A 26,803-nucleotide genomic window follows, 5' to 3' on the forward strand; every position below is an offset into this window, starting at 1 on the left:
AGTAATAATTAGGAGTGTAAAAGCCTTATCTGAGTCCTGAATAAAATAAAAAAGAAAAAACTGTCCCAAGGTAAAATAACAATATGAAATTCAAAGATAGCTCAGTATRTCCTATATTCCTAAATACTTCCTGAGCACTTAATTCGAGAATACTGTGATTAATAGTCAAATTTAACCATTCCTGAAAGTGTATGATTCTATCCTGTGAACTCTTTTTTGTCATAATTGTTTAATTCTGGTACGTACAAARTCTCAATGGAAGCAAAGATAAGATGGGGGAAAAAAAAAAAAAGAGAGAGCAAGAGAAAAAAAGAACAAAGAGTCTTAAAAAATAAGGGTATGAATAGGTTTTAGAAGTAAATAGCTACTAGCAACTGAACAAGGCAAATTGTTGTGGAATATAATTATTGTTGAAGAAATACATTTCAAAATAAACCTGACAGATCAGAATTAGGCATTTCTCTGTCCTGGGAAGTTTTAAGTCTTGCATCCTTTGAGCACGTTACAGGTAACTGTAGTTATCTGTTACAAAGTCCTGAATCAGACTAAGATTACACTAGGTTCTGTCTGAAAAACCAGGACATTTATCACTGCACTTTTTTTTCCTCCTTATATAACTTAAATTCCTAAGAAGATAAAGTCAATATAGTTGTGCAGTATCTCCATCAACCCTTCTGGAATAACTTCTGAATGTGCTGCTCAATATCAACCATGTTAAAAAAGGCTAGAGATTTTCATGACAAGTTCCCAGCACTTTTGCCAAAAAAAAAAAAAAAATTAAAAAACAAATTTTTAATGCCAAACTTCCACACTTGAAGCCAGATGGTGTYACACATTGATTTGCTGACTGATACACCAATGTGGTACTGTATCTGTACAACAAATGAATGTCTTCTTTTTTAAAAGACAGCCACCCATCTTTCCCTAACTGGAGCCTTAATCACAGGAACACAGGCCCATTTCTTTGAAAGACTAAGCTACCATATTAAAATGAAATGCTCTCTGAATCAAGTCACCAGGAGACTGATCTCTAAGAAAGGCCAGAAGCATTGTTGAGACTCATGTTTAAATCATAACACATGGAGACACTCCTGACTGAAGTAAAAACGTGGTGTTCTGGTCTTTGGTAGATGATTTTCTTGTATAAAGCCAGAATAAGTTAATCCTCAATTCAAACATAAAAGCTGACCAAGCTAACAAAATGTGATTTGAACACATTTTTCAAGGCAATGAAAGGCAATAAAATCACCATTATTGTAAAATCTTATGGSAACCTGGCCTTACTCTTTCCCTATGTCCAATATTCACCAGTTCCTCCTGCTCTCCCCTTTTCTGGAGTCTTTACTCCAGCCACATCCATGTCATTCATCCTCTGCCATGCAACACCAGTTGCTCAGCAATTTTTTTCCCCGAGGTCCTTAAAAGTCAAATTCTCAAAACCCCCCAGCTCAGGGCACCCAAAGGCTGAGTAAGTTAAATCTTCCCTGAGGATTCACCTATGTAAATATTAGGAAGGCAAACCCATAACTCAACAGCTACACTCAGACTGAGAAGCTCTGGTTTCACCTGCTGCCAAGTCAGGACTGAACTTGCAAAATCAACCAGGTAAAGAACATTTATACCTTTTAACACACATTAAAAGGCACTGCAGACCTGACTCAACATCTCAGCTTGACATAGGGTGCTGGCGGCCACCACTCCTTGGCCATGCTCAGGGACAAAGGACAAGTCCCTGTTGAGCCATGGGCCACCTGTGGCTCCCGGTGCCTCAAGGGCTGTCTAAGAGACACCAAACTGTCCCTTGCCCAGACTCCACCTCAACATAAGCCCTCAAGTTCAAAGGCAACATACTACCTGAAGGATGAAGTTATTAAAAGTACAATTCAAGCTCTTCTAGCACAACTCTCCTTCCTCCCTGGCAACCCAAGCCCTTAAAGAGCTTTTTGTGTGATGAATCCAGACTCTTCTCTACCAGACAAGTCAGCAAGCCTTGGGCCCAGCAGTACCTACCCACTCTGATCCAGTGGATTTCGGAGAGTTTCCTGGAACCCTTATCACCTCTCCCTTCCCAGCAGGCCCAGCTGCTGGATARTGAAAGCTAACCTAGGGAAAGCTGCCTCAGGTGCTTAAAAAGGTTAACAAGCAGCAGCCGTGCCCTATAAAACCGGTCGGCCCGAAGCGGCCCCCTCCCCAAGGCAGCACGCGGCGCCGCCCTGTTCCCGCCCAGGGCGCGGTGATGGCGGCCGCCTCCCCTCAGGGGGCGAGCGGCGGCGGCGGCCCCGGCGGGAGGAGGGACGGGGAAGAGGAGGAGAAGGAGGCGGCGGTTCTGCCCGCGCCGCGCCTCGTCTCGCCTGCCGCCCGGCCGGGTGCGCCGAGGCGGCGGGCGGGACACCATGAGCGCCGAGTGCAGCAGCTACCTCAGCGCCGACAAGGTGCCGGTGAGCGGCTTCAGCTGCCCGCGGGCGGGCGGCGACGCGCGCGCCGTCTAYTGCTGCGGCTTCCAGGACGTCAAGTACTGCTGCGATGACCCGCACAGCTTCTTCCCCTACGARCACGGCTACATGTGGTGGCTCAGGTAGGGCGGGGAGGCGCCCGCTGTGGCACTGCGGCTGCCGCCCCGCATGGCGGCCGGGGGAGCCCCATGCGCCCCCCGAAACTGCCCGCGCCTCTTTCGAGGCGGCCGGGCGGGCTGGGGCTGGGGAAGGGCTCGGGGCAGCTGGGGGGGCTGCTCTCGGTGCCGGGAGGGGGTTCTGCGGATCAACTCCCGCCGCTCTGCGTGAGCCGTCCCCGCGTGCGGGGAGCCGCGCTGGGGCGAGCGCCCGGCGGCGCGACTGTCCCGCTGAGYCCCAGCGCTTCCTCCGTGCCCGTTTGGGATAGAGCTCCCGGAGGGGCTGCTGGTGGGCGGCAGGTACCGCCGCTCAGCTCGGTGTTCTCCGTGCAGAGAGGCTTAAAGGTGTCGAAGCACGGCCTTCGTGCTCGTCCTCGGCGCCTCTCTGCTCGCCTCAGCCCCGCGAGCCTGCGGCTTCAGAGAAACTCGCCTGTGTCTCTAGAACTTCGTGCCCAAGTTCCCATTTTTGGCTTCCAAATCACTGCCACACAGGCTGGGTTTCAGCTGTGTTATCCAAACTCATTATGTTCTTCCCCAATGAGGGTCATCTGCCTTAATCTTTTACCCATTAATTTATTTTCCTAGTAGTCTTCTAGTATCATCAGCATTTGGCCATGTTAAGAGCTCAGGATGATCAGAAAACCAGATGTGTCTGTTCATTTTTTGCTCCAGGTTGCCAATGAAGGTGCTGAATTAAAGCARCCCCAGCACTGTTGAGGGACTCTCCTCCAAATAGGAAAGGGACCAGGCTTTAATCTTGTGCTTTGCTCCTTACCTTTTAAGCTGCTTTGAATCTGTAACAGAACCTTTTCTTCAATCTTATCTCAATGGTTTTTTTAATAACATTAGTGAAAACCAATCTGCTGGATTTCTGTAGCTGTGTGCTTATTGATGCTCCATAGACTCTGAGCACTTAGCAAGGCAGTATTTTCTCCCTATAGCAATATCACATCCCCCGTGATTGCCAGGCAGGTCCTGCTGGGGTAGGTTCATGGGCAGTTTTGGAAGTGGAGTGAGCAAGCTGAGGTCTGGAGACTGTAAACAGGGTCAGACACAGCCCGCTGATCCCYCTCCCCAGGCAAGTCTGCAGTGAGTCCATATCCCAGGTGAGGTCAGGAGGTGCTCCCCAGTATTGGGGGTCAACAGCTGGCTTTTCTGTCTGGTCTAAAATGTATTAAATTATTGCTTAAAAATAAGTTTGCGTGACACCCAGAGTGGACTGAATGTGGAGATCTTCTTAGCATCTTCAGCTATGAAAAATGCACACAGAGTTCGTTCTCTGTTGTGTGTTTAGCAACCTCAAGCATCCTTTCTGCACTTTTCTCATCAAATAGCTGTGCTGATTGAATTCTGTATTGTAGGGCGGTGATTTTTTTTTGTTGTTGCTGATGTTTGTTTTTTACGGTCTGCCTGTTTTCATCACAGAAAACTCTCAGAATGGAATAACTGGAAAGATTGAGATTAGAAAATTTGGTGTCTCATTCGGATGAGATGTTGCAGTGAAGACTCTAAAGCTGAACCTTTTCAGAAAGTATCTCCAAGATCTTTGAGAATCCTTTGAGAAATTTTAATGAAGCACCTGTCTGAAGGAACTTCTGCAAAGATTTCCTAGGATCTGAGAAGTATGACTGCTAAGCCTCTTTCAGGGTCAGAAATTTCAGCTAAAACTTTGAAGCTTCAGGCTTTGTTCTCTTTTCTGTGTGGTGGCCTGGAGCTGCTAAAAAGATTTAGGGAAACTATAGTTGCTGTGAGTTTCTTGGTTATTCTAAAATGTGCCATACAATCTATATCACAAGGAAAAAAATTAGCAAAATCAATGAGTATTTACAACTAAAATCTGTTTTCAGAAGTATTTTCCAGGAATAAATTAAATGGCGATTTTTAGTTAATACACTGGAAATGTTAAGGTATTGCAACAATTCAAAAACTTTGTTGCATGTGATAGTTCCAACAAAAGTTTGAAGAAAATATTTTCTCATTGGACTCATCTCTCAATCATTGTCCTTGTTTCAGACCAAACTCATGTTAAAATAAGCTTTCAAGAGTGTATTATTTGCTTCTGAGGGAGCATTTTTTAAGTTTTAACTTTTCAGAAATTTGTCAAGCCCATCCAGGATAAATCCAGAGGCCAAATCTACTGAGGAATGGAAGGGAGATAGGGGAGTTGTGGACTACCCTTCGGAGCTTGGAACTTGCCTTTCTCCATCTGCTTGGCCTCCCCCCTGAATTTGAAAACAAGCACACATGGACAAACAAGAAATAAATTTATAAATAATTGTTTTCTATGCAAATACTGACAGTCAGATGCAGATATGCACAAAAGAGATGTATAGTTATAAATAAACAGAATGTATTTTTTGTCCAGATAATGCAGAGGAACATTGCAAGTAGAAAAATAAATTCACTGGAACTAATTCTTGAGTGTTTATATAGAACAACACAGAACTTAGAGATTCAGTAATTGGTACTTTAGACTATGTAGCTTCCTCCTTTTTGGTGACACAAATTACAGTTTTAGACAGCTGCTGCATTGTTCTGCCTTGTATTTCTTGCTGTGAGATGCATTGTAGGGCTATTCAGCTAGTTCTGGTAGAAATAATTCACAACAAAACCATCAGCCTAGGCTACCTGTAGCATTTGTTTCTTGTAGGTCTATGATATACTTTTTTTTGCCAAATAACTACTGCCTATAATATGTATTTAAAAATACATACTATATTCATCCCTTTACAAAAACATTTTTTTGCCTTCCACTCCTACAAAAACTGCAGCCTTCTGGAAGGGCCTCTTGATGTTTGCCACACTGGGAGCTACTGGACAGTCAAAAGTGTTTGACCTTCGAGCAGTGCTGACACATTTGATGCTTTTCATTAAAGAAAAACAAAATATTGGGAGTTTTGCATTCAGCCTTTGGAATTTAAAATCAAACACTGTTGTCTTTTTTGAGTGCTTCAGGCTCCTTTTATGCCTTTCTTAGGAAAGGGGAGTTGGGGATATGTTTTTCCATCTCTCACGGGAGCTCATGAACAGGGAGGTAAAGGGAAATAGTAAAAAGGCTGGTGTGTGTGAAGTTCACCAAAAGGTAGGACAGCTTCAGAGGTGGCCACAAAACGGTAGTAATCAAAATATTGAACAGCTTACCCTTCGAAGATGTTTGTTGTGCATGTACATACCATGTATCAATATACTGTAATATAGTAGACAGCAAATCTTAACATCTCCTTTACCTCAACAACTCAGTGGAAGGGGAGAGATGGCCTGAGCTTGTACATGTGCTTGTACTGAGGTGTAATATTAGGTTCAGTCAACACCTTTGTTATAATTTTAAAATATTTTAGAATTACTTGGTTTATCATTGTCCATTTAAGCTTTATTTTGTCAGTTTTATAATTTATTTACTTTCTGTATCAAATAGAACTATAATACCCATTCCATAACAATACCCTTAGTTTCACGTAATGTTATAAATTTGATTAAAATTTGCATACAAGCCAAGTAATAATTTTTATTCATKAAATAGTGTAAAGTAATGTCAGTATAGCCATGGTGACCCAAATATCATATTAGGAATATTTGGATCTATGTATTTGGGTCACTCCAAATCTAGATGAGTTATAAACTTCCTCTGAACTTGTGAGTAGGAAAATTGCATCTGCYCAGCTAATGTTTAATTTTCCTTGCCATCGTTAGAATGGATGGGCTAATTTTCTGGATGTTGTGCATTAGAAGCTGTTTTATGATAGTTAAAAAGTTGAAGGACACAACTTGTGTTAGAATTTGATATTTTCCCCCTCTGTTTTGTATTCAGAATTACTTTTAATTACTCACAATGGGATTTTCAGGTCTTTAATATTAGCTGTTTTAAGTAAAATTTTTTTCCTAATTTCTGGTTGCAAGCTTTCTGTATTTGTGATTTCATGTATCTGTCAAAGTCTTTTCCATACTTTGGAATGCTAGAAGTTTTCTGGAAAAGATTGTTTTAAAACTATAGGTGATGAGGCATTAGGAAATTGTACAGCCACATATTTACATGAGTATTGTGGATTCATCACTATTCTCTATTCATCATCTCTATTCATCAAAAAAAAATAAGTAGGAAATCTGGCAAACTTTATTGTCAAGTAACCTATATGTGTTAAGTCTCTTAACTATGGTAAGAAATACTGCAATATTCTCTAGGAATTGTTTTTTTTACTTCTAATGTACAAAGCACCTTACATGAGTTATATGATATTGCCAGTTTATTGTGTTGCCCCACACAACTGTATTGTTTAATGCTATTTTCTACATTTTAATGGTAGTGCTGCAACTGTGGAAAATAGGTAACTGAAAAGAAACTGTTATAGTAATTAATATGTACCTGGTTTATTCAGCTGCAGAACAGCTGGCTCTGCTTAACATTTGGGTAGAATCTAGGTGTGAACAACCTCTTTTGTCCTGCACTGCTGACTGTTATCTAAAAAATAATTAAATAGGGCTACTACTGACAGGAAAAAGGCAAAAAATACTTGTTTCTGAAGAGCCCCTGATTGTATTACTTCCTGGAATAGGCTCAGCTGAGGGGATGGTTTTGTTTGGTGGGTGCTCTCCTCACTCCCCCCCAGTGTGTTTCTTCCACTTTCTCCATTTGATTTATGGATGTTTTGAGCAGAAATGAGAGCAGAACCCAGGTGATGTCTGTGGTTGTAAGGACATATTGAAATCCAGTATTAAGTAGAATGGCTCAAACAGTAGGCAAGCAGTAATTTTTTTGCCTACATGCACATACCAGATATATATTTATATACTTAGTATGTGCATGTACACAGAAATGAGATTCTGTAGTTCACATGACAAAAACCATCAAAAATCATAAAGACAAAATTTCTTTCCAAACCTGTAATTTTGTTGATGACATATATGGAGCTAAAGGTTACACAGATTTTGTTAGTGGACCTCACAGGTAACTCATGAGAACTGCATCTAAAGGTCATATTCATTTCTGCTATTTTCTCCCTCATCCTGCTAATCTCAAGAGTTTTCTGTGAGCGTGTCTGCCTGCTTGTGTTTCAGGATCTTGTAAAGAGGCTTTGTAGTAGCTTGGAACTTGTGTGTAAAATTCATGAAAACCTGTATCCTGGGGCACAACTCTTTCCTCTTGCCCTGAAGGGCCATGGTGGAAGTGACTTGTCACTGATAGCAGGGCTGTGTAAGGGCATTTACATCAGCAGAGGCCTGAGTTTGTAGAATTTTATAAGTTCTTAGTCTCACCATCCCACCAAGACATTTACCTCTCCTGTCCTTTTTTCCTTTGTCAAAATTGCAAATATTTCCCAGCAGTAATAGAAGGACCCTCAAACCTCAGACATTCTTCATCTGTGATCAAAAAGCCATGATTTAATTTCCCCAAAAGGCAGTGCTTTTGGCTTTTTGTTGAATAGGGGCCAAACAGCTGCCTGCATCAAATGGTCCAAGAGAGGAGAGCTGGACTGTTTTGCTGAGTCCTTTGTTTCATCAGGAGAATTTTGTGATAGGAAAAGACTTGGAAAGAAAGATGGGGAATAAGGGAGCTACTGAAGATTCCTGTATGTACTCTGTAATGTCTTACTGTCAGACAGTGGAAGCAATRCAAAGAGGCTTCCATCTTGCAAAGGTAATGTCCTGATAAAATCTACATGCACTGCTATACATTCTGAATCCTGGTTATGCATTCCTCTGCCTTTGAAGCTGTGTGTGAATTAATTCATCTTTAGTTTTRGTTGTACCTTGACAAGGCTCACGAAGAGCTTTCCTAGTCTGGATGCAAGGTTTATTTCATTGATGCAGAGGCATAAACAGTGTTTGCAATATTCCRTGCAGCTTTGCAAGAACTGCTAACAGATTTGAAGAATATGGTTATCACTTATTCCTCTTTTTACATGTATTTCAGCCTTGGAGGGGAATATTTGACAAGCAGATCTCTAATAGACATGTCTGACAGCTGACAAGTGCTCTAATAGGCTGTTTTYGTGCAGTTAAAGGGCATTTCAGATCAAAATGGTGGTTTCAGTGGCTACTGTCTGGACCTTTGGAATTCTGCTCTGTGTCCTCATGTGATATTTAAAACTATAAATTTTTTAAATTGCTCAAAATCCATTAAGGAGTCACAAAAAATTAGAAAAATTTAGAAAGAAAAAATAGGAGTTGGCATTTTCTCACATTGTACCTTCTTTAATTTTTCTGTGGTCTCTTGGTGAATATGCACAACTTGCTGATCTYGCTGATGCCAGTTACTTAGGAAGTTATTTCTGATTTTCATCCATATGGCTTAAATGAGATTCAGGAGTAATATGCAGAGGTAACATGAAAAGTCACTATGAATGTTGCCCTTGTGAGGGTGATGAAATAATAACAATTTATGAAATTAAGGTGTTGAGCTCTAAACTTAAGTGTATGGTAAGAACAGGCGATCATTTCCCTGCCTGAATACAAGTAACTTGCAGACATCATGCTGACCACTGTTTAAATGGGTGTATTTGGACTATTTGCACACTTAATTTCTTTGTTTTCTCTCTTCTCAGTGTTGGAGCTCTTGTGGGCCTGTCGATAGCAGCAGTGGTCCTGTTTGCTTTTATCATCACTGTGTGTGTTCTCTGTTACTTGTTTATCAGTACAAAGCCACGCAGTAAACTGGATGCTGGTTTGAGCTTACAGATGGCAGGTAAGACCAGTTGTTATTGACATATGTTATCCCCTGCAGAGGAAAAGCCTTATTCTGTCTATAAGTCCATGCAAAGAAATACAGCAGACTTTTTTTCTGATGGGAGGCATCAAGGTGTAGTCAAACTGTTATGTTGTCTCACCTTATGACTGAGACAGGTACCAAACTCAGATGAAATAAGAGTTACAGCTTAGTACTTTCTGTTTAGTTGTAGGAAGTGTAAAATTTTGCAATACAAGTGAGGATGCAACAGAAACAAATCCCATTATCAAGAAGAAACTTATGGAATTACTTGCTCCAGATTTCTTGTTCAAGTAAGTAAGTGTATAGCAAGAATTTCACTCTAGGAATAAGAATCTTGAGGTTTCAAATGCATTTCCGTGAGATCAAAGGCTCTTTACTTCAGTCCCAGTGATCTATACTGTTGTACCCGGACTGTATTTCAGCCTCCAGTGCTAGCAGCGTGAGAGCTCAGTGGGCACCTGCAGGAGCAAGGCACATGCCCACTGGTAGCCCCCTGGCAAGGGRAAGAACCTGTGACTATTTCCTGATGCCATGGGCAGTATTTGCAGCTTCGACTTACAACTAAAAATCTCAGGTCTCACCACTTGTTCTCAGGAATGCCTTTTTGATAAATATAAAAGCCCCAATACAGGTGACTAAGATTATTGAGAAAACTAAAACATATATGCACATTAGCCAGTATATAACCCTGCAAAGATCACCCTGCTGAATAGTGGTCAAAAATTAACATACTGAACATAACTGCCTGTCAGAGAGCCRAAGAAACATGGATGTTAGTTGTCATTGACTCTGATACCATTTTTACATTTGATTTGATACTATTTTTACAGTGCTTTCATTCTTGCATATGACTGTAGTCGTAGCCTATTACGTAACAGTAAGACCACTCATGGATGTCTAAAACTCAGTCTGCTTCATACTGAGTTCAGTATGAACTCCTTGRTCTGTTTTTATTCTCCAGAAAATGCAGGTTATGGGGTAGTTAGGAAATGCAGAGCCTTCCTTGGAACTACGTAAGCCGAGCATATTGCCAAAGTGAGAGTCACACATTCAGCAAACTGCTACTAATCTGCAAATTGAAAAATTGACACTTGTCCTGGAGATGGAGACAGCGGAAATAAGACCTGCTACCCAGAATGACATGAAATCCCCAGGGCTGGCAGAGTGCTTGTGAACTTTTACAAGGGAGTTGCATTCAATCAGAARTTGCTGTTATGCTTTTGAAAAGGTTGCTGTTGACTTTGTCCCTCGGATGGTTCTGCAGTGGCATCAGCATTTATGCCATTGCCAGTGCAGCAGTGCTGTTTTTCTCATGTGYAGTATGAGATGCCAGCAATATTTGGCATATGGAGACTGGAAAGGAGGCAGATGCTGTTGTACCACTGCCACCCAGCACCTGCTGTGGTTCCCTGTAGCCTGGAGCATCCTGCTGTGGCATTGCAGATCCCAGATCCTTCCCCTCTTCCTGTCCTGAGGTGAACTGCCTTCCAAGCTCCCCCATGCAGGAACTACCATCATCTTCTCTCTTAYAGCTCCAGATGTTAGGATTTCTGGGAACTGAGAGATCTCTGCTTTGTCTTTAACTGTCTTCCATGTTTTTGTTTCAGTTTTGTGGATTTATTAAAGCTGCATTGATTTGCAGTTRAACACTGCTCTCACTTTTCACTTGTTCCATGTTTTTTCATTTTTATTATTCTGCTTTGGCTACTCTGAATGACATTCTTTCCTATTTAAATTCTGGTAGCTTTAGTAGTTGATGAGGTGGGCTGCCAGAAATTGAAAGCCCATTCCTGTGTCAAGGTTGAGGGGAGTTTGAAAAGGTTGAAGGATTTCATTGACAAGCCTGAATGCTTATCTTCATCACCTTTGGGTTTCTTTAGCCTGGAAGCTACATGAGAGTTGAATCTCTTATGAGATGGCTGGTTAGCTGCTCTCGGCCAGAGAAACAACAAAAGCAGCATCTCTCCTGTTTTAGTTCTGAGATCTCCAAGTAATCACGTATAGATAATAAAATGTACTTTAAAAATTCATTTTTAGAAACTTCAGAAAATTTTAGGTCTCAGGACTGAATTTTAACTGTGAACTTAGCTCAGTGCTGCTTTTTCTGAACTAGTTTAGTCTTGCCTTTTTAAGATAGCTGTGTCACACAGTGGTGTTTAGCGTCAGTACCCCAGTATTATTCAGAGGGCATTCATTTAGGAAAGCAATATGCTTATTATATTCCATTTCACCAAAATATATTGGCTCGGTTGGAGGCTTGTATTTCATTAAGCATAACATTGATTATTGTCTGCCTTTCCTCCCTCTTGTAATGGCAGTGAAGTTCGTTGCTGTTCTGTGCGCTCCTTCAAGATCTCCTAAAAATAGGATTGTAGAATTGATTAATTTTTACTCTAATAATTCAAAGATCAGTTGCAGATGTAACAAACTGGATTTACAACTTAAAAGTTTCAGATTTGGCAATTCTGCAAGCAGCAGATCAGCTGGAATTTACTTCTGTTTAGTCTTGAGGAGTGGTCTTTAATAGCCTGGATACAGATACTGCATATGAAGTCACCTGAGTTATCTGAGAATGTTAACCTTGGAGAAAAAGAGCATTTTATTCTGAGAACYGAATYTCAGAAAAATTAGCTCATTCTGTACTCCCCTACATTGGTATAGACCAGGARTAACTACTTGAATGTTAGTGCAATCACGTTGATACAAATTGAAGAGTAACAATTTGTATTATCAGGGTGTGTACATATAGCAAGTGCTCGAGGAGTTTACAGTTTCTTGAGATGTGTTCAATCTAGTATTTCTTGATAGAAAGGAACACCATACTCTACTTGCATGTTTCTATGAAGTCTCCTCTTTTTATAGTCAAAAACTGAGATCTTTATATATAGCTTCTTGCTTGCAATCTGTCTGCATGTGATGTTCATGTGGCATCTGGCCTGTGGGTTAGCAGCCTGCTGTATGCTAGCACTAAGTGCTTACAGTTTTTCCTCAAATTACCTCAAATAGGAAGACRTTATTACCCCCATTTTATTAGGAGACAGAACTAGAGGGAAGCAGAGAGTTGTCTTTTTAATCATTCATGTGTCAGCTTAGACATTAATGTTCATCAATCTTGAAAAGAGTGAACACTTATCCTACTGCATATGATACCTCTAAAAATACAGCTCCAACAGACTAGCTTAAGACATACAGGAATTCTGTGCTACAGAGAATTGAATCATGTTTTTAGAGACTGGGCTTGAATACTCARTGTGTGTTTCTTAAAATACTGAGTTTGCTTTTTAATTATATACAAATACAGTAAATTCTGAGAGAAAGGATTTTTTGTTGAACTCATAATTGGTGCTTCTGTTCTTCCCATCAGGCTAGGAATCAATTGCTGTAAAAGTCTTTATCCATGATGAGCAAAGGTCCAGAACAAATCCCTGGCCAGAGAATGCAAAGGTCATGAATATTCACAAGATCAAAGGGWATTTGGTCTTAGCTTTGTATTTTCACTGGCCCTGAACTTTTTGTGCATAAAGTTTTTCCCTTCAAAATGCAGGGAATGAGGGTGTCCCTTAAATCCCAAGTGTTTCTTAAGAGCTAAGTGAACAGGGATGGAACTGCTAAGGAAATGAGAGATTCTTGGGTAGTAAAAGCTGTGTAATTGGCAGGAATGGGGCCAGCAAGGTAGACAGGAATTTGTGGGGTGGTGTCTGCTCCTCAGTGCTGGGAGCAGATGTGTGTTGCCCTGCTGGGAGGGGACCAGCCCTCCATGCACCCCCTCTAGACTGGCTGTTGCCATCAGAGATGAAAAGGTAGCTGGGGCTTCTCCRTCCTTTTCATCCTTGTTTGCAATTTGTAAAACAAACTTGCTCTGGGATCCTCTTGTGTTCCTTCCAGTGTTAGTGTGAACCGACCTTTTGGGGCAGGATGTCTTATTTTGTTTTAAAGTGAGGATATGATATCCCTGTATTATGATGGGAGCCAACATTTTCCTTTAAAACTTAGTGTCAGGGAGGCCTCTGTAAGGTATTTGGAGTCAGACAGCAGGGACTTCTGGGATGGAGTGTGAAGAATATTGTAACCTTGTAAATTATTTGAATACTGGGGAAATTAATGTTTTAATTGAAGAGGCTGACTCCTTGTTCTTCTAAGAAGATATAGTGGTATCTCAGTATGTAGAAGATAGTGATACCTCAGTATGTAGAAGTTCATAATAAAGAAAAGCTCAGATTGCAAAACAGTCAGATGACCTTCCTGTCTATATTTCCTTTCTTAACTAAAGTTTCCTCATGGGGCATTCATCAAATGCACCAACCATTCAGATATGTTGATGGAAAAAGTCCCCAAATCTTACTTTTTATTGATTTGGTAGAATAACCTGGCTTATTTAGTTCTGAAACCAGATAGCAGCCATCTGAATTCTGAGGCACTGTGCTTTGTTTTGGAACACATGTGGATAACTAATCTCCTTGGTCATCAGTTGCCATTATACAGTCATTYTGCAGTTGGCCTCAGCTTTTCCATGGTTGGTGTGGTTTTTTCTGTATTTGCCTCAGATGTGGATATCTGTTTTTAAAAAACAAAGGCCAAATGGATGCAACTTATTTATATATGTAATATAAATATATGTATATAGCCACTTGCCTGTATTTAAAGAACCCAGAATGTATCTTTAGGAGATGCAGCAATTTTGCAGTTCATAGTTGGAAATTCACAATTAGTGCAAGGACAGCATTAACTCAAAGTTACATCGCTAGAACAGGTGAAATTTTGTGTTCAGCTTGGATTCCTTAGCAGTTGAATTTTCCAAACTTCTGGTAATGTTGGTTTTCTGCAATTTTCAAAACAGTCAAAATCTATTGGGAAGGTACCTGCAGGTGCCCTACGCTGGCTTAGAGTTAGTTTTTTAATCACAATGGAAGAAGCTCAAAGAGGAGTAGGTTTTAACTAAGGTTTTAGCTTGGTTCTAGTGCTTTTGTACAGTTTGTTTATTTGAAATGCCAAAATAGCAATTCCATTCTGATTTTTGAAAACAAAATGCATTTTTCACATCAGTGTTCAGAGCATTTCAGAAGTAAATGCCTAGGGCCAATTTCTTTTGGTTTGTTCTATGAAAATCTTAGAAACATTCACTTTTCATCCATATTTTATGTGAGGAACAATCCCACACACTTCCTGGGATGTAAAGAGCTTGCTTGGCTATGCTTATTTTTTTGTTCTCCCTGTTTTCCCATTGGTCCAAATAGAGGAAAACAAGGTCAAAAGTGTTGAACCTGAGGCTAATGGGAAAGACAGGGGAACTGAGCACAAGATGCTGGTTGTGAGGAGACTAATGAGACTTGGACTAGCAGATGCAGGAAGGAGAGGTTTGGAGGCAGCACATGAAGGAGAAGCTGCAGCTGATCCAAGGAGATGGATGTGCCTGGGAATATGTGGATGAGGTTAAATGTACTCAAAGCAGTAGAGTGGGAAAACAGAGACTATGGGGAATGGAGGAACTTCTCCAGGGTGAGGAAATGGAGCAGGGAATGTGGTTGGTCTGGGAAAGCAGAGGAGGAGCCTGTGAGGAGAGATGGAGACAGACATTGATGGAAGCATCCCAGGCTGAGAGTAAGCAGAGCTTTAAGGCAGAYGCGGGGGGAAAACAAATGGAAGTGATTTGTACTTCTGTCCCTTTTTTCTATAGGATGTGGAGAAAGATTCCTGTAGCTGGCTGTCTCTGGTGCAGTGGGAGGAATTTATGGATTTCTACTTGCAACTAAAAGGAGAAAAACTGTTTTGCTGAAATGTTTTTGTATTTCAGGTAGTGAGACTAGAGGGAATTCTATATGTTAAAGTAGATGCACTGGATGGATTCTACCAATGCTGTAGTTAGTTACTGTGAGAACACTTCATCTTGTTCTTTTGCATTCCTTTACCTTCTCCTCTCTTTCCTATGTGGTGGTAGAGGCATTTTTCAAAAAGCTGAGATTCTTTAGATTTTTAGCTTTCTGAAAAGTGGGTGATTGGCTTTTCGKTTTTTTTGCACACTCCTAAACCTAGGAACTCTGCCTGATTCACCTGCTCATGGATAYTCTTCCACAGTGATATGCTGAGGAAGATTACTTTCCCTTGATGCTATCCAGGATACACTAAGGAGGCAGCCACTGTAACTTACTCAAAAGACAGATTTAGTGATTAAACTGGTAGAAAGTTTTCTGTGCAAAAAGGGTGTCTAGTGCACCGTTCAGCACCATTTGGCTTCTTGGAGATGCTGCCTGCTACTACTGAGAGAAATAGAGGGATATGTCACAATGAATGAAGGTTTGCCTGCTGACTTGATTTTATGTGGAAATTGTATTTAAAGGTCAAGCTGCCCATGGCACGGATCATGCAAAAAGTATTTAAAATGTACTCCAATACAGATGAATTGTGCCTCAACCTTGAGAGGAATTTATGAATAATGCAGAAGACTTCAGATGACATGAAACATTCATTTTTCTTACTGTAGRGGGTGAAAGCTCATGGCTAAACACAAATGAGAATGTGAGAATAGCCATAGATCAGCAATGTCTGTCACAGAAAGGAAAGCGGGGCTGTTTACTCAGAAGTTGTTCTTAGATGGCAGAAAAGTGAATGTGTGAGTAGGTTGCTGTGTGTACTTCCCCTCCACCCTAAAAACTGCCCTTCTGCCTCTTAAATGCAATTTGCAGAGCTCCCCTTTGTTAGCTACACAGATTGCTTTTGTTCATTGTCATGAAAACATTTTGTATAGTAAAATGTCCCCAATACATGCATCCTTTTCTTTCCTGCTGTTGGAAATGAAATGGCATGTGGGAGATGAATGCCATTTAAAAAAAGGCTCCTACAGTGAAGGATCGTCATCAGAGGCAAGTGCTAGGCATTGGGTCCTTCGTTCAGGTCTGTAAATGGGACATTGCTTTCTATGAAGCCATGAGACTCTTATTTCCTTATATCTCAGCTTCCTGGTTGCCTGCCTTGCATTATGCTTTGAGGATGTGTAGCCTGCCAAATGCTGCTACTTATATGAAAAAAGAACCAAATAGAGAAGAAAATCCAAAGGCCTTCCTCAAAGGACATCTTTGTAAGGTTTGAATATAGATCCATGTCACAAGAAGATCAGGAAGCTCAGCAGCTCTCTCGTGGATGAATTGACTGATTCTCATTTGTTGGCAAATTGAGGCTGGCCAATATCAGAAAGACTTGCACTGCTTGCAAGAGTTCTTGGGTGAAGAAAAGGAGTGTGCTTGTGGTGTATGAGCCTTGTTGCTCCCAGATCTGGAGGGAGGCAGCAAGGAACTTCCTTGTCTTTTCAGTTTCCCAGGATCTTTTCTGAGCTTTGACAGATAATTCAATTTAAGCATTGCTGGAAATTCCAGGTGTCTTTTTACCTCTACTTTTCATGTTGTCTTGTTTGCTGGAGACTTCTTGTGCCCTCCTGTTGTAGGGATCTTCATAGCACAGGGAGAGGCTGGTACAGATTCCATCAGTGGCTGCCTTCAACTGCTGTGAGAGAGTCACCTGCAGCAGATGATTTAACTTGCATATTTCCCCTGCAAATTCAGTTTGTTAATTAGCAACAGGACCCKTACACCCTCACTACTGACTTAATTCACTATATACTTTGGGCTTGTTTGTGTGCTCTTTCTTAGCTGTGCTACCTGAAGATGTGACACCAACCCCCAGCAGCCTCTTTCCTGTCCCYGCCATCCAAGTTAGCATCTGAATTTGCAGGGTTCAGTGAGGGATGGGACTGCAGAAGGACCAGCTCAGCTCTTAGCTCTAGAAAGGGAAAGAGTCAGACATTGCTTCAGATGTGCAATGATGATAGCTGAGTTATTAAACTATCAAACTTTACCTGACACAGCTTTCCTAAAACCAGTTATGATAAAACATCCTAATTTCTTTTTCTAATTTGTTTTTATGATAAGGTAATTGACTTGTCAGGACCAAGTGACTATGATTATCAAAATATATTGCTTGAAAATTTGGTGAAAGATTTCTGGTGACTCAAATGTTTTTGGAGGGAAAGGTGTTTCAGTGATCTATCCCACTTGAATATTAACTGCTCAGCTGAAGGAATGAAGAGTTGCACCAAATTTATGGATGACATTGCAAGACTTTGGGAGGGATAAAACTCCCTTTCAGAATTATTTTAGTGCCCTGGAGAAATAGTCTGAAATCAGAAAGGTGAAATTCAATACAGATAAAAGGAAAGTACTGCACTTGAAAGGGAAAAATCAAATCCTCAAATATACCTGAGGGAGAATAGCTGAATAAGTAATGTGTTTTTACAGGAAAAAAGCATTGGGAGATTGTAGAGTATTGATATGCTGGGACTTGCTTCCATTCTGGTATTCTGCAGGGGAGGGCTGTCTATAAGATGGGAGTTAGTCATTTGCCCCAGTTATGCTGGCAAGGCCTCTGCTGCTGTCAAGTTATTCAGGTGCTGACAAACTGGAAAAGAAACAAAAAATGAGAATTATGAGGGTTTTGGAAAGGCAGAACAAGATTAAACTGTCTTAAGCCTAGCACAGAAAAGATGAGTGACCGTTAAGTTACCTAGAGGATGACGGTGGTTCTTTGTGTCTGTGGCAGACAGGATAGGAAGTAATGAGCTGAGTTTCACATTGAAATAGATCTAGATTCAGTAGCAGACACTTTTTCAACAATAAGTGCAGCAGAAATACTCACATGGGTACCAAGGCAGTTGCCTGTTTTTTCAGTAGGGATCTTGATGAAGAGGTTGGACTTGCGCCTCCAACCCTCAGTCTGGAGAAAAGCACGGCCATAGTGTGAACATCCAAGCTTCCTTTTGTTCTGGTATTTGATTGGGAATTCAGGATGTGGGGTGGCAATGCTAAGGGGGCACAGACCTAAATTCCTATATATGTCGTGTGCATTTTGTTTCAAGTTAGGCAAGAACGTATGACTATCCTCAGTGCCTTAAAAGGAAACCTGTGAACTGCAGAAAGCCATGCTGATGGCTCAGGTAAACAGCGTTCTTCCTGATGAACCAGTATTGAGCCAGCACCCTTGTCTTGCTGGGATGCTCTTTGCTGCAAGAGTTACCCACACTTAAAAACTGCTGCTAGAAGCTGAATTAGCTGAAATGTTCTGGCACAATCTCAGTATGTGTCCATTATTCTGCCCGTCCAAGGCTGGGCAGACATCTGCTTCTGAACCTAGCTGTGCCAGCCTCAGACAAAACTACCGGCTGAGGGTAGACCAGTTGTTAAAACCTGTTTCTTTTGCTGTCTAAAATAGGTTTAGGATTACCCTGTCACTATGGGTAGCTTGCTCCTTATGTACTAGTAGAGAAATGATATGTACTTGGGGATAATATGTACTCTGCTATTTGTGGGTTAAATTATGTCTGCAGACCAAGTTTCCCTGAAAAAAAAGTGTTTTCTTCTCTTCCTCACAGTGTAGCTGTGGCAGCTGGTGGGCATCTTCCTAGAAGCAATCCCATTTCAATGAGCAATTACACAATTTATTTATATAGAAACTTTTCCAACGTAGTCTGCAAAATATTTTGTTATCCTCCAGCATTAAAAGYACACATTTATGCCTATATCTACCAAAAAAAGTGTACAGTTTAGTGTAGATATGAGCAGTGTGGGTCTCAAGAGTCTCTGCATAGAAATGCTAAATGAATGATGCTGTCCTTGCCAGCTAAGCCTGTTTTGTTTTACTCAAGCACCGTTGTCCTCTCCAGCCTTTATCACATATGGGGTGAGATCTCTGCTTGTAYGGAGGTCTGTAAACACCTGCAGGAGATCTGCCAGACACACACATCTTCAAAAGAAGCTTTAAGTACTTCACAGCTCTAGTGCTGCCCTTTTGGCATTGTGAGTCTTCATGTTGTAAAGGTTAGGAATATGTTGAGAGGCTTGGAAAAAATAAACCCCATGAGATGTTTTGAGAGCTGTGTGGTTTGTGCTGGATTTGCTGGTAGTTACCAACTACTGTGCATCAGTCAATTTCCCCCCCCTTGGTTCTAATTTTTAACTGTTTGCTATTTTCCAGATACAGAATTGCATCTTTCAGAAGGCCCTGCCAAACCAACCTTCTAACAGGGCCAAATGGCTTCCAGAGACAGTTCCTTAGCCACAAGGATAGACTGTGACCATCTKCCTGACAACCTGTCTCACTGTCTCACCCTCCCACGAGTTTCTGGGCTACTGCCATCACKGATACCCAGAGGCAACCTGAAGGATATGTATTTGTGTATTGTTACTGTACTAGGAAGTAGTATCTTTTGATTTGCACATAGCAGCTATGGCAGCTAGACATTTTCATGCAATCTGTCCTACCACTGCAATTTCCAGGAGACAGAACAGTTGTCAGGCAGAGCAGAATTTGGTACACCGCTCTAGCTGGGCTTTGTTTTAAGCTTTCCTTGTGTACTGCTTTAACGTGGTGTCTTTGCATCATAAATATGTTCTTATCTAGCCAAATGTGATAGTTTGGTGTACAAACATATGTGAATGTAGTACCTCAATAAAATTTGGCGTTTGCTTGTGTTTTATTTGCTTCATTTTCCTCCACCTTTTTTCTTAGTTTCCCTTTGTATCATCTTAAAAACATTTTGATGGAAGACTTTTCTAAGAAAAGAGGTGAGGTGTTAGTCAAAACTAGGTGGGTGTTTTGTAGTAAAATTTTGATTAGTTTCCTATGAAAAGTTAACAAAACCACTGAAATGAATTGAAATAGACAAACATCCCTAGCTATTTTTGGGTTCTATATCAAAACATGTTTAAAATTTTTAAAGCAAACAAATGTTAATGTGCCAATTTAAAGAMTAGAGCTTGAAAGTGTTGAACTTCCTACAAGTACTCAAAGAGCTCTAAGGGCCTRTTTTATTTCCCAGTAATTTAGGGGAGCAACCAACATAATCCTGAACTGTCATACGGGAGCTTTCAAGTGTTTCAAGCTTTAAGGTTTCAGCCTGTAAGTTATGAACATTAATGAATGTAATTCCTTTTATCTTGTAAGAGATCTTTAAAATCTGTGATCAAAAGAGCTTCTTAAATATTTAACAATGCTGTTTATGTTAAAGGATTAGGGAAATTTATATCTCCCACTTACAGATGAAGCCTGAACATCATTTGCTAGACCAATTTTGTTGACAGGTATACTTCAGATTTTAAGATCAGGTCTTTTCATCCTCTTTAGGAGGGCTGTTGTGTGTGAGAGCATTTGAAATTTAAAATCCAGTGTAGCAATTAAACTCATGTTTTCAATCTGAGCTACTCTTGCTTTGCAATTGGAAAAAATATACCAACCCATTCAAAAGAAATTGAGAGCATGATATATGTTCTTTAACTTCCTGCATACACTGTGTYTTACTGCACTTGAAATTGTTCCTGTTGAATTTTAGAAGAATAAAACTTTGCATATAACAGGTTGTATGCTTGGCCTTCCAGCATCATAACTTCTCTTGCTGAGGCTGTCAGGGATCATAAGAATTACAGAATGGTTAAGGTTGGAAGGGACCTCTAGAGATCATCTAGTGCAGCCCCCCTGCTCCACCAGGGACACCCAGAATATGGGACACCTGGGTGCATGCAGGTGGGTTTGGAAGATCACCAGAGAAGGAGACTCCACAGCCTCCCCGGGCAGCCCATGCCAGGGCTCTGGCACCCTCACAGGAAAGAAGTTCTTCCTCACATACAGATGGAACAGCTATRTATTTTTCAGTTATATACTTTTATATATAAAAGCTTATGATTTCTACCAACTGGTTTTAATTAGATTCCTTTGAGTAATGAGCCCTTAGAATCACAATCTAGAAGCATGTACTTCATTATAACCCACCATTTAAAGAGTTTTAGGACAGGCTTCTTGAGGGTTTTGGTTGATTCAACTTTACATAAACTTGAACTAGCACTGCTGTAATTTTTCAAAGCCACAAAACAGAACCCATGCTGGTTTGAGGAGAGGATTCAGCAGGTTGCCCATAACAGCTTTCAAGCATAATGTGCAGTAATAACAAGGCTGGTTCTCTGTGCTTAGCAGGCATAATAAGCCTTGATGTTCTTGTTGGGTATAGTCCTAATTTTGGCCTTGGGAGTATTTTAAGCTTAAGTTGTTTAAGTAATTATAGTGAAGCAAACTCAAGGCTGTTCTCTTACYATTTGCTGTAAAGAAGCTAATAAGGAAAACTTAGCAGAGTTGCTATGAATGGCTTTTATCCTTCATTTTTCAAGGTGGAATAATTTTGCTGATCATAAGGGTAAAATAAAAATGGGAGAAAAATARCTGTATACTCARTAGGCCTCACAGATTGTGGGGTATAGAAAGGCCCCGTTGTCTCTTGATGTTACAGAGGTCAGCAGAGCGGCACAGGCGGCAGCCTCCGAGGATCTCTCAGGACCACGCCATCCTTCTTTGGAATCTCCCTGGCAGAGCCGCAACTCGGGGATCAAAGACACTGTGTCTGTGCAGGGAAATCTGCAGGTTTGCCCAAAAGTTGTTAGGATTTGAGCTTTGGTTTACTTTAACATATTTCTTTTTCTCCTTGGACCTGCTTTGTGCAGTGCTTGTTCTCTCTAAGMAGAGATCTACAAGAGCTGGCCTTCCTTGCAGCAAGTGCAAGCTGTCTGCCTTACTCCTCATATTCACAGTTCCCTTGGCAGACCTGTCTGTATTGTCCCTATCAGTCTCTAGGCATTTGCATATAAATGACTAGCTATTTACTTATCATCTTCAGTCTGACTTAGGGTTTAAGTAGAAAATACCAAATCAATRGTCTCACAGTATCAGTCAAGTCCTTAATGACTTTTGTAATTAATCTTCTTATTCAAATACCATTCCTGAAAGCTTTGGCCTTTATGAGTTCTCAATTATGGAAGAAAGACCAAATAAAAGTCGTAGTTGTATTGAACCAAATTAATGTCTGCTTTTTTCATAACACAACAAAGGCTAGAGGTCCTCAAGATAGTTCGGTCCTTCAAGTCATAAAAGGCGTGAGGCAGGAAGAAAGGGCATAAAGAGCAGCCACTTCCTAGGAACATGAAATAAAAGTTTTTGTCTACAAGTCTGAAGCTTATTGGAATCCTGCTGGTCTTATTTTGAAGTAAGGTATTTAATATTTTGTCAAAGAATGTAGAAGTTATCAAAGAATGGTGACTTAGGTGTTGATGTGTCTTGCTGTACTTTCTTGTTAGCCATTTAAGAAGCAGTATAAATAGACCTCAAATTGTAACAGACATTGAATAATTGGCTAAAGATCCATTAATATTTATTGCATTAAAGGCATAGGATGAGAGAACTCTGAAATGGACATGTTTTAAGAAAGTCAGTTCCCAAAGGAAGCTGTGTCTTCAGAAAGAGAGATATTTGAGAAATTGAAGCCTAAATTGGAAAAGAGACATACATATTTTTCAACTTTTTCAAAGCAATCAGTAGCAAGAGTAGTATTTATGAAGTTTTACCAGAAATGCAAACATTATCCTAAGACTAATTAGAAAGGAAAAGATGGAAAATCTGTTCTGCRCAACGACCAGCACCAGGCAAGTTGGATCTGTCTGGATTCCCAACTGCTCTTTAATTCTAAAGAATATCATTGAGAGGATGCTCAAGAGTACCAAAATGGCTCTGCAAGTAGTTTGCAAATAATTCTTAGATAGGACAAATATCCGTAGTTGTTTTCATAGCCTATGGATACCAGGTCTCCAATCAGAACTGTTCCTGCCCAAAGTTACTTACTGTATTGAGGAGAATGAGAGTTTTTTTCTCATTCCTGATGGAAGACTCGTTGTGGCTGCAAACAAATGTAAGTACCTTTACCTTAATGAATGTCCTGCAAAATGGAATCAATATTTTTCCCTAAATGCATCAACCACMGAAATTTCAGTAAATTGAGGCTGCTCTTTTGGCAGTGCTGAATCAAAATGTCAAATCGGCACAACTCAATTATGGGAGAGGAAATAAGGCAACATAGTGGATACCAGCAAGTTATTTATGAAATACTTCAAATTGCCAATGCTGTAACTACCTTTGGGAAATGAGAACAGACAAGAGCATAGATTCAGCTGCAGGAAAATAGATTCAGAGCAACTTGTTAGCAAAGTTTCAGAATTCAAATTTTCAGCCTGAGCTTTATAGTCCGGTTGAGCCTTTCAGCCTGTTACTGTTTTTGCTTAAAATATTTTTAAGTGCCAATAAATAATGGGAGGAAAAGAAAACATCACTATTCCTTTATGAAGTTAAAAAAAAAGTAAATGAGCTGCTTTGTTTTTTCAGCACACTGTTGTCTGACATTCACAGTGAATTGAATGTGTGTTGAAACATTCACAGTGAGTTTCACATTCATTCTTAAAACAAATGAGTCCCTCAAAAATCTTTTCGGCACTGGAGGCAATATTGCAACCGAAGCGCTTTTCTTTCCTCTTTTAGGCTGAGATAAATACCTTGTGATGCTGAGAGACAGGTTGTRGTGACTTCAGTGTCACATGAGGCTGGCTCTGGGTGCTTCATATTGAGTGCAAGCCAGATTTCTCCCATGAAAGAAGTAGCTGTATTTATGAGGAATGAAACAGATTCATAATCTCTCTGTAATTAATGGGATACATTAAGGAACTCCAAGAGAAACATTTAGTATTCATGTAAAACATTGTTTAAAAGTAGTCATAATTCTTCCAACCACAGTAGGGAAACAAATGATGAAAGTTATTGACTTTAATGAGTACGTATACAGGTCACCTCTGAGTAATATGATTCTTCTAAAGAGCAGGTTATTAGGACTTACAATTTGTGAATATTTATTTCCTCCATTGCAATGGGAAGGCAGGAGAGGGGAAAGCAAAGGTTATGGGGCCAGATTAAATCTTTTGAAGAGCGGGGTTAGGCGGTACATGTAACATGTCCTGCAGACCTGTCCAAGGATGGTCATGTTGATGACAACGGTGCAAGTTTGGATAGACAGGAAAAATGCCAGAATTCACTCTGGGTGATTTTGTAGCTGAAAAGCTTTGTGAGGAATGAGCTGGACTCTAATGTATTAAGGGACTTCACTTCCCACTGACTAGGTCAATTGAGATTTGAAAGAGCTCAGTTCTTTCCTGGTCGAGCTCGGAAGCAGCCTGCAAGAAGAACGCGCTGCCTCCCGCACAGGACTGCCTGCGCTCCAGCTACACACAGGCTAAGGTGTCTGCGTGCAGGTAAAATACATCCGTGTCATGAGCTGACACATTTAGGGACATTCATTTCAAGAAAGAAACGAAAATGGTACACAAGAATTGTGTCTTTAGTCCCATTTCTTTCCAGAAAGAAACTTCAGATCTCAGTCAATCTGAAAACCTGAAAACGTCATGATTTATTTTCTGWTTTTTTTTCTCTTATTTATTTATATTATTTATCTGATGCAGAGCGTATGCTCATCGTGCAGTCCAAAGCATGGAAGAAATTCTTACTCTGAACCCAACCTTGGCTCAAAATTTGACTTTACAGCTGTGGGGAGTGGAACCACCACTTCAGATACAGCCACCACTTCAGATACAGAAGCCTTTCCTTCTCAAGACTGGAGACGTATCCCAAACCTGYGGTATGGCCCTAGCTTCAGTGTTAAGGCAAAGGGTAGAAAGGATGAGTCTGCAAGAAATGCAGGAAAGTAAGTCCTGAAAAGGCACAAACCTCCAAGTGAGCCAGGATGCGAGTGGTGTGGCCTGGTTTAGGCAATCTGAGATATGCACTATTTGGCAGACCTTGGAGATCAGTAAAAGACATATAACTGGGAAGGGTTCTGGTCAAGAAGGATGAAGACGGAAGGATGAAGCTTCCACAGAGAAGGAGGGTGCCAGCACGCCGTGTATGACAGATGATCAGTGGCTGCTTTCAGGTGTGTTACCTGCGTTTCTCAAAGATGGAGCAGACAGGGCGTTTGGAAGGGGGAGAGAAAYGGCAGGTCTGGCTCACCTGTGGGAAAGCAGAATGAAACGTTTGGGTTAATTACTGACACTGCAGCCTGAGAAATGATCTGAGCAGGGAGGGAGGGATGTGACGGGGAGGTAGAAGAGGCCAGTGCTGGAGTTCTGGGACTGCAGGAAAAATCCCTAATTCTTACGCCTGCCTCCCCTCAGACTACACTTTCCATTCATGAATGATGAATCACTGCTGTATCATTATTCTTCTGCTGCATATGAATCTTACAGCACCAAGTGCATATGCAAAATGCCTCACACAAATGTCATCTGTTCTATGGAGAAAAACAAAAAGATCATGAAGTCACGGGAAATCTTCCCTTCCTTACTGGTGAGTAACGTACGAGTGATTTCCCTCAAGCTGTGCTAAGTCTTGAGTCTGAGGTTTGGTTGGGACTATGTGCACTTTGCTGCTGATTAGCTTGCTGATTTGTGGCAATGGGAATAAAGATCCTCCTATACATCATGGCTGGAGAGCTTGTTCTGCTCAAGGAATGCAGTGTTCCTTGCAGGCTGTCAAAAAGCAATGTTTTATATTTATCAGCTTGGCAACAGTTAAGTGATATGAAGAGCTCCAGAATCCTCAGTGGTAGCAGTAGCATTTCAATAAAGTAGCTCTCTAAAGTTATTCAGAAGACCACAATATCATAAATAAATAAACAAATAAATAAACAAAYAAATAAATAAAGCGATTGCTTTGAGCAGTCACCGTATAGTGATAGCCAAGGGATGTGGAATAGTACTTTACCTCACCAGGTAACTACTAATCATGAGCTTTGGGAAAAAATAAAACCATCACAAAACATTATGTTTTGTGCATCTCTTGTTTGGAATACCAGGAGGAAGCATAAAATATCTGAGGACAGAGAATAAGGAGAGTGAAAAACTGCATTTCAGTGATTAATGGGTTTAAGCTGTATCTGGAAGATACCCTGAAGGAATCCAAACACCCTTAGAAAGAATTCTCCGCAGAAACAGTGAGCTGCATCAGAGTGGTACATCTGCTCCTAGTCCCACAGTAACCTACAGTAAAAGGAAAAGGGAGCAGGGACAGRAAAGAGAGAAGCAACAAGCATTGCACGTTAGGAAAGGAGGGGGCTACAAAGGAGACTGTAAAGAGCAGATTTGGCTCCTTTATCTCCCCTCACATTTCCACTTTTCCAGTTCGCTCTTTCCTTTCAGGAACATTGCATTGAGTTCAGCATCTAAAACGCTTGGGCTCGAGTAGCCATTACCCCAGGTAATCCCAGTTAATTTTCAGAATTTAAGCAATTCTGATACCTTCATTAGTATTTAAATCAATTCTGAATATTAATATTTAACATATATTTGGATAACAAATAGACTTTTCAGTCTAATGACTGGGAGAAATAGGATCTCATGATACTGAAGATGTTTAATTGCATTTGATAGAAACAGTTTCTATGAGGCAGGAGTGCTGCATATATTTAAGAAAATTGCTAGAAAGAAAGACGCAGGAGTGTGCATTTCTCTGGCAGTTAAGGAGTAGACTTACACAAATGTAAAGCTCAAATTAGATCAGTGCTTTTCCATTATCTTGTGCTAATTAGAGCATAG

The 26,803-nt window shown here is 40.7% G+C and overlaps 2 protein-coding genes across 4 annotated transcripts in view; one reads left to right on the top strand and one right to left on the bottom strand.

Moving 5' to 3' along the window:
- TUT4 (terminal uridylyl transferase 4) overlaps positions 1 to 2,053 on the bottom strand; it is a 69,791-nt gene extending 67,738 nt beyond the window's left edge. The window contains exon 1 of one of the 2 annotated variants that reach the window (XM_026034299.1): positions 2,011 to 2,053. The gene's annotated coding sequence lies outside the window, so the exon portion shown is untranslated. The remainder of the gene's footprint in view (positions 1 to 2,010) is intronic. The other variant, XM_026034321.1, reaches the window with a different exon arrangement.
- A 323-nt stretch (positions 2,054 to 2,376) lies between these two features.
- On the top strand, positions 2,377 to 19,565 carry SHISAL2A (shisa like 2A). Of its 2 annotated transcripts, XM_026035960.1 has the most exons (4): positions 2,377 to 2,575; positions 9,148 to 9,287; positions 9,496 to 9,601; positions 19,329 to 19,565. In XM_026035960.1, exons 1-4 carry the CDS (start codon positions 2,394 to 2,396, stop codon positions 19,426 to 19,428), a joined length of 528 nt encoding a protein of 175 aa, XP_025891745.1. In that variant the 5' UTR covers positions 2,377 to 2,393; the 3' UTR covers positions 19,429 to 19,565. The 2 variants fall into 2 exon arrangements, with proteins under 2 accessions (XP_025891745.1, XP_025891812.1); XM_026036027.1 differs by lacking the exon at positions 9,496 to 9,601 and having other exon boundaries at positions 19,329 to 19,431.
- Positions 19,566 to 26,803: the final 7,238 nt, after the last annotated feature.

Source organism: Nothoprocta perdicaria, unplaced genomic scaffold (assembly GCF_003342845.1).
Source record: "Nothoprocta perdicaria isolate Ctin4 unplaced genomic scaffold, notPer1 scaffold_0, whole genome shotgun sequence".
NCBI classification, from domain to species: domain Eukaryota; kingdom Metazoa; phylum Chordata; class Aves; order Tinamiformes; family Tinamidae; genus Nothoprocta; species Nothoprocta perdicaria.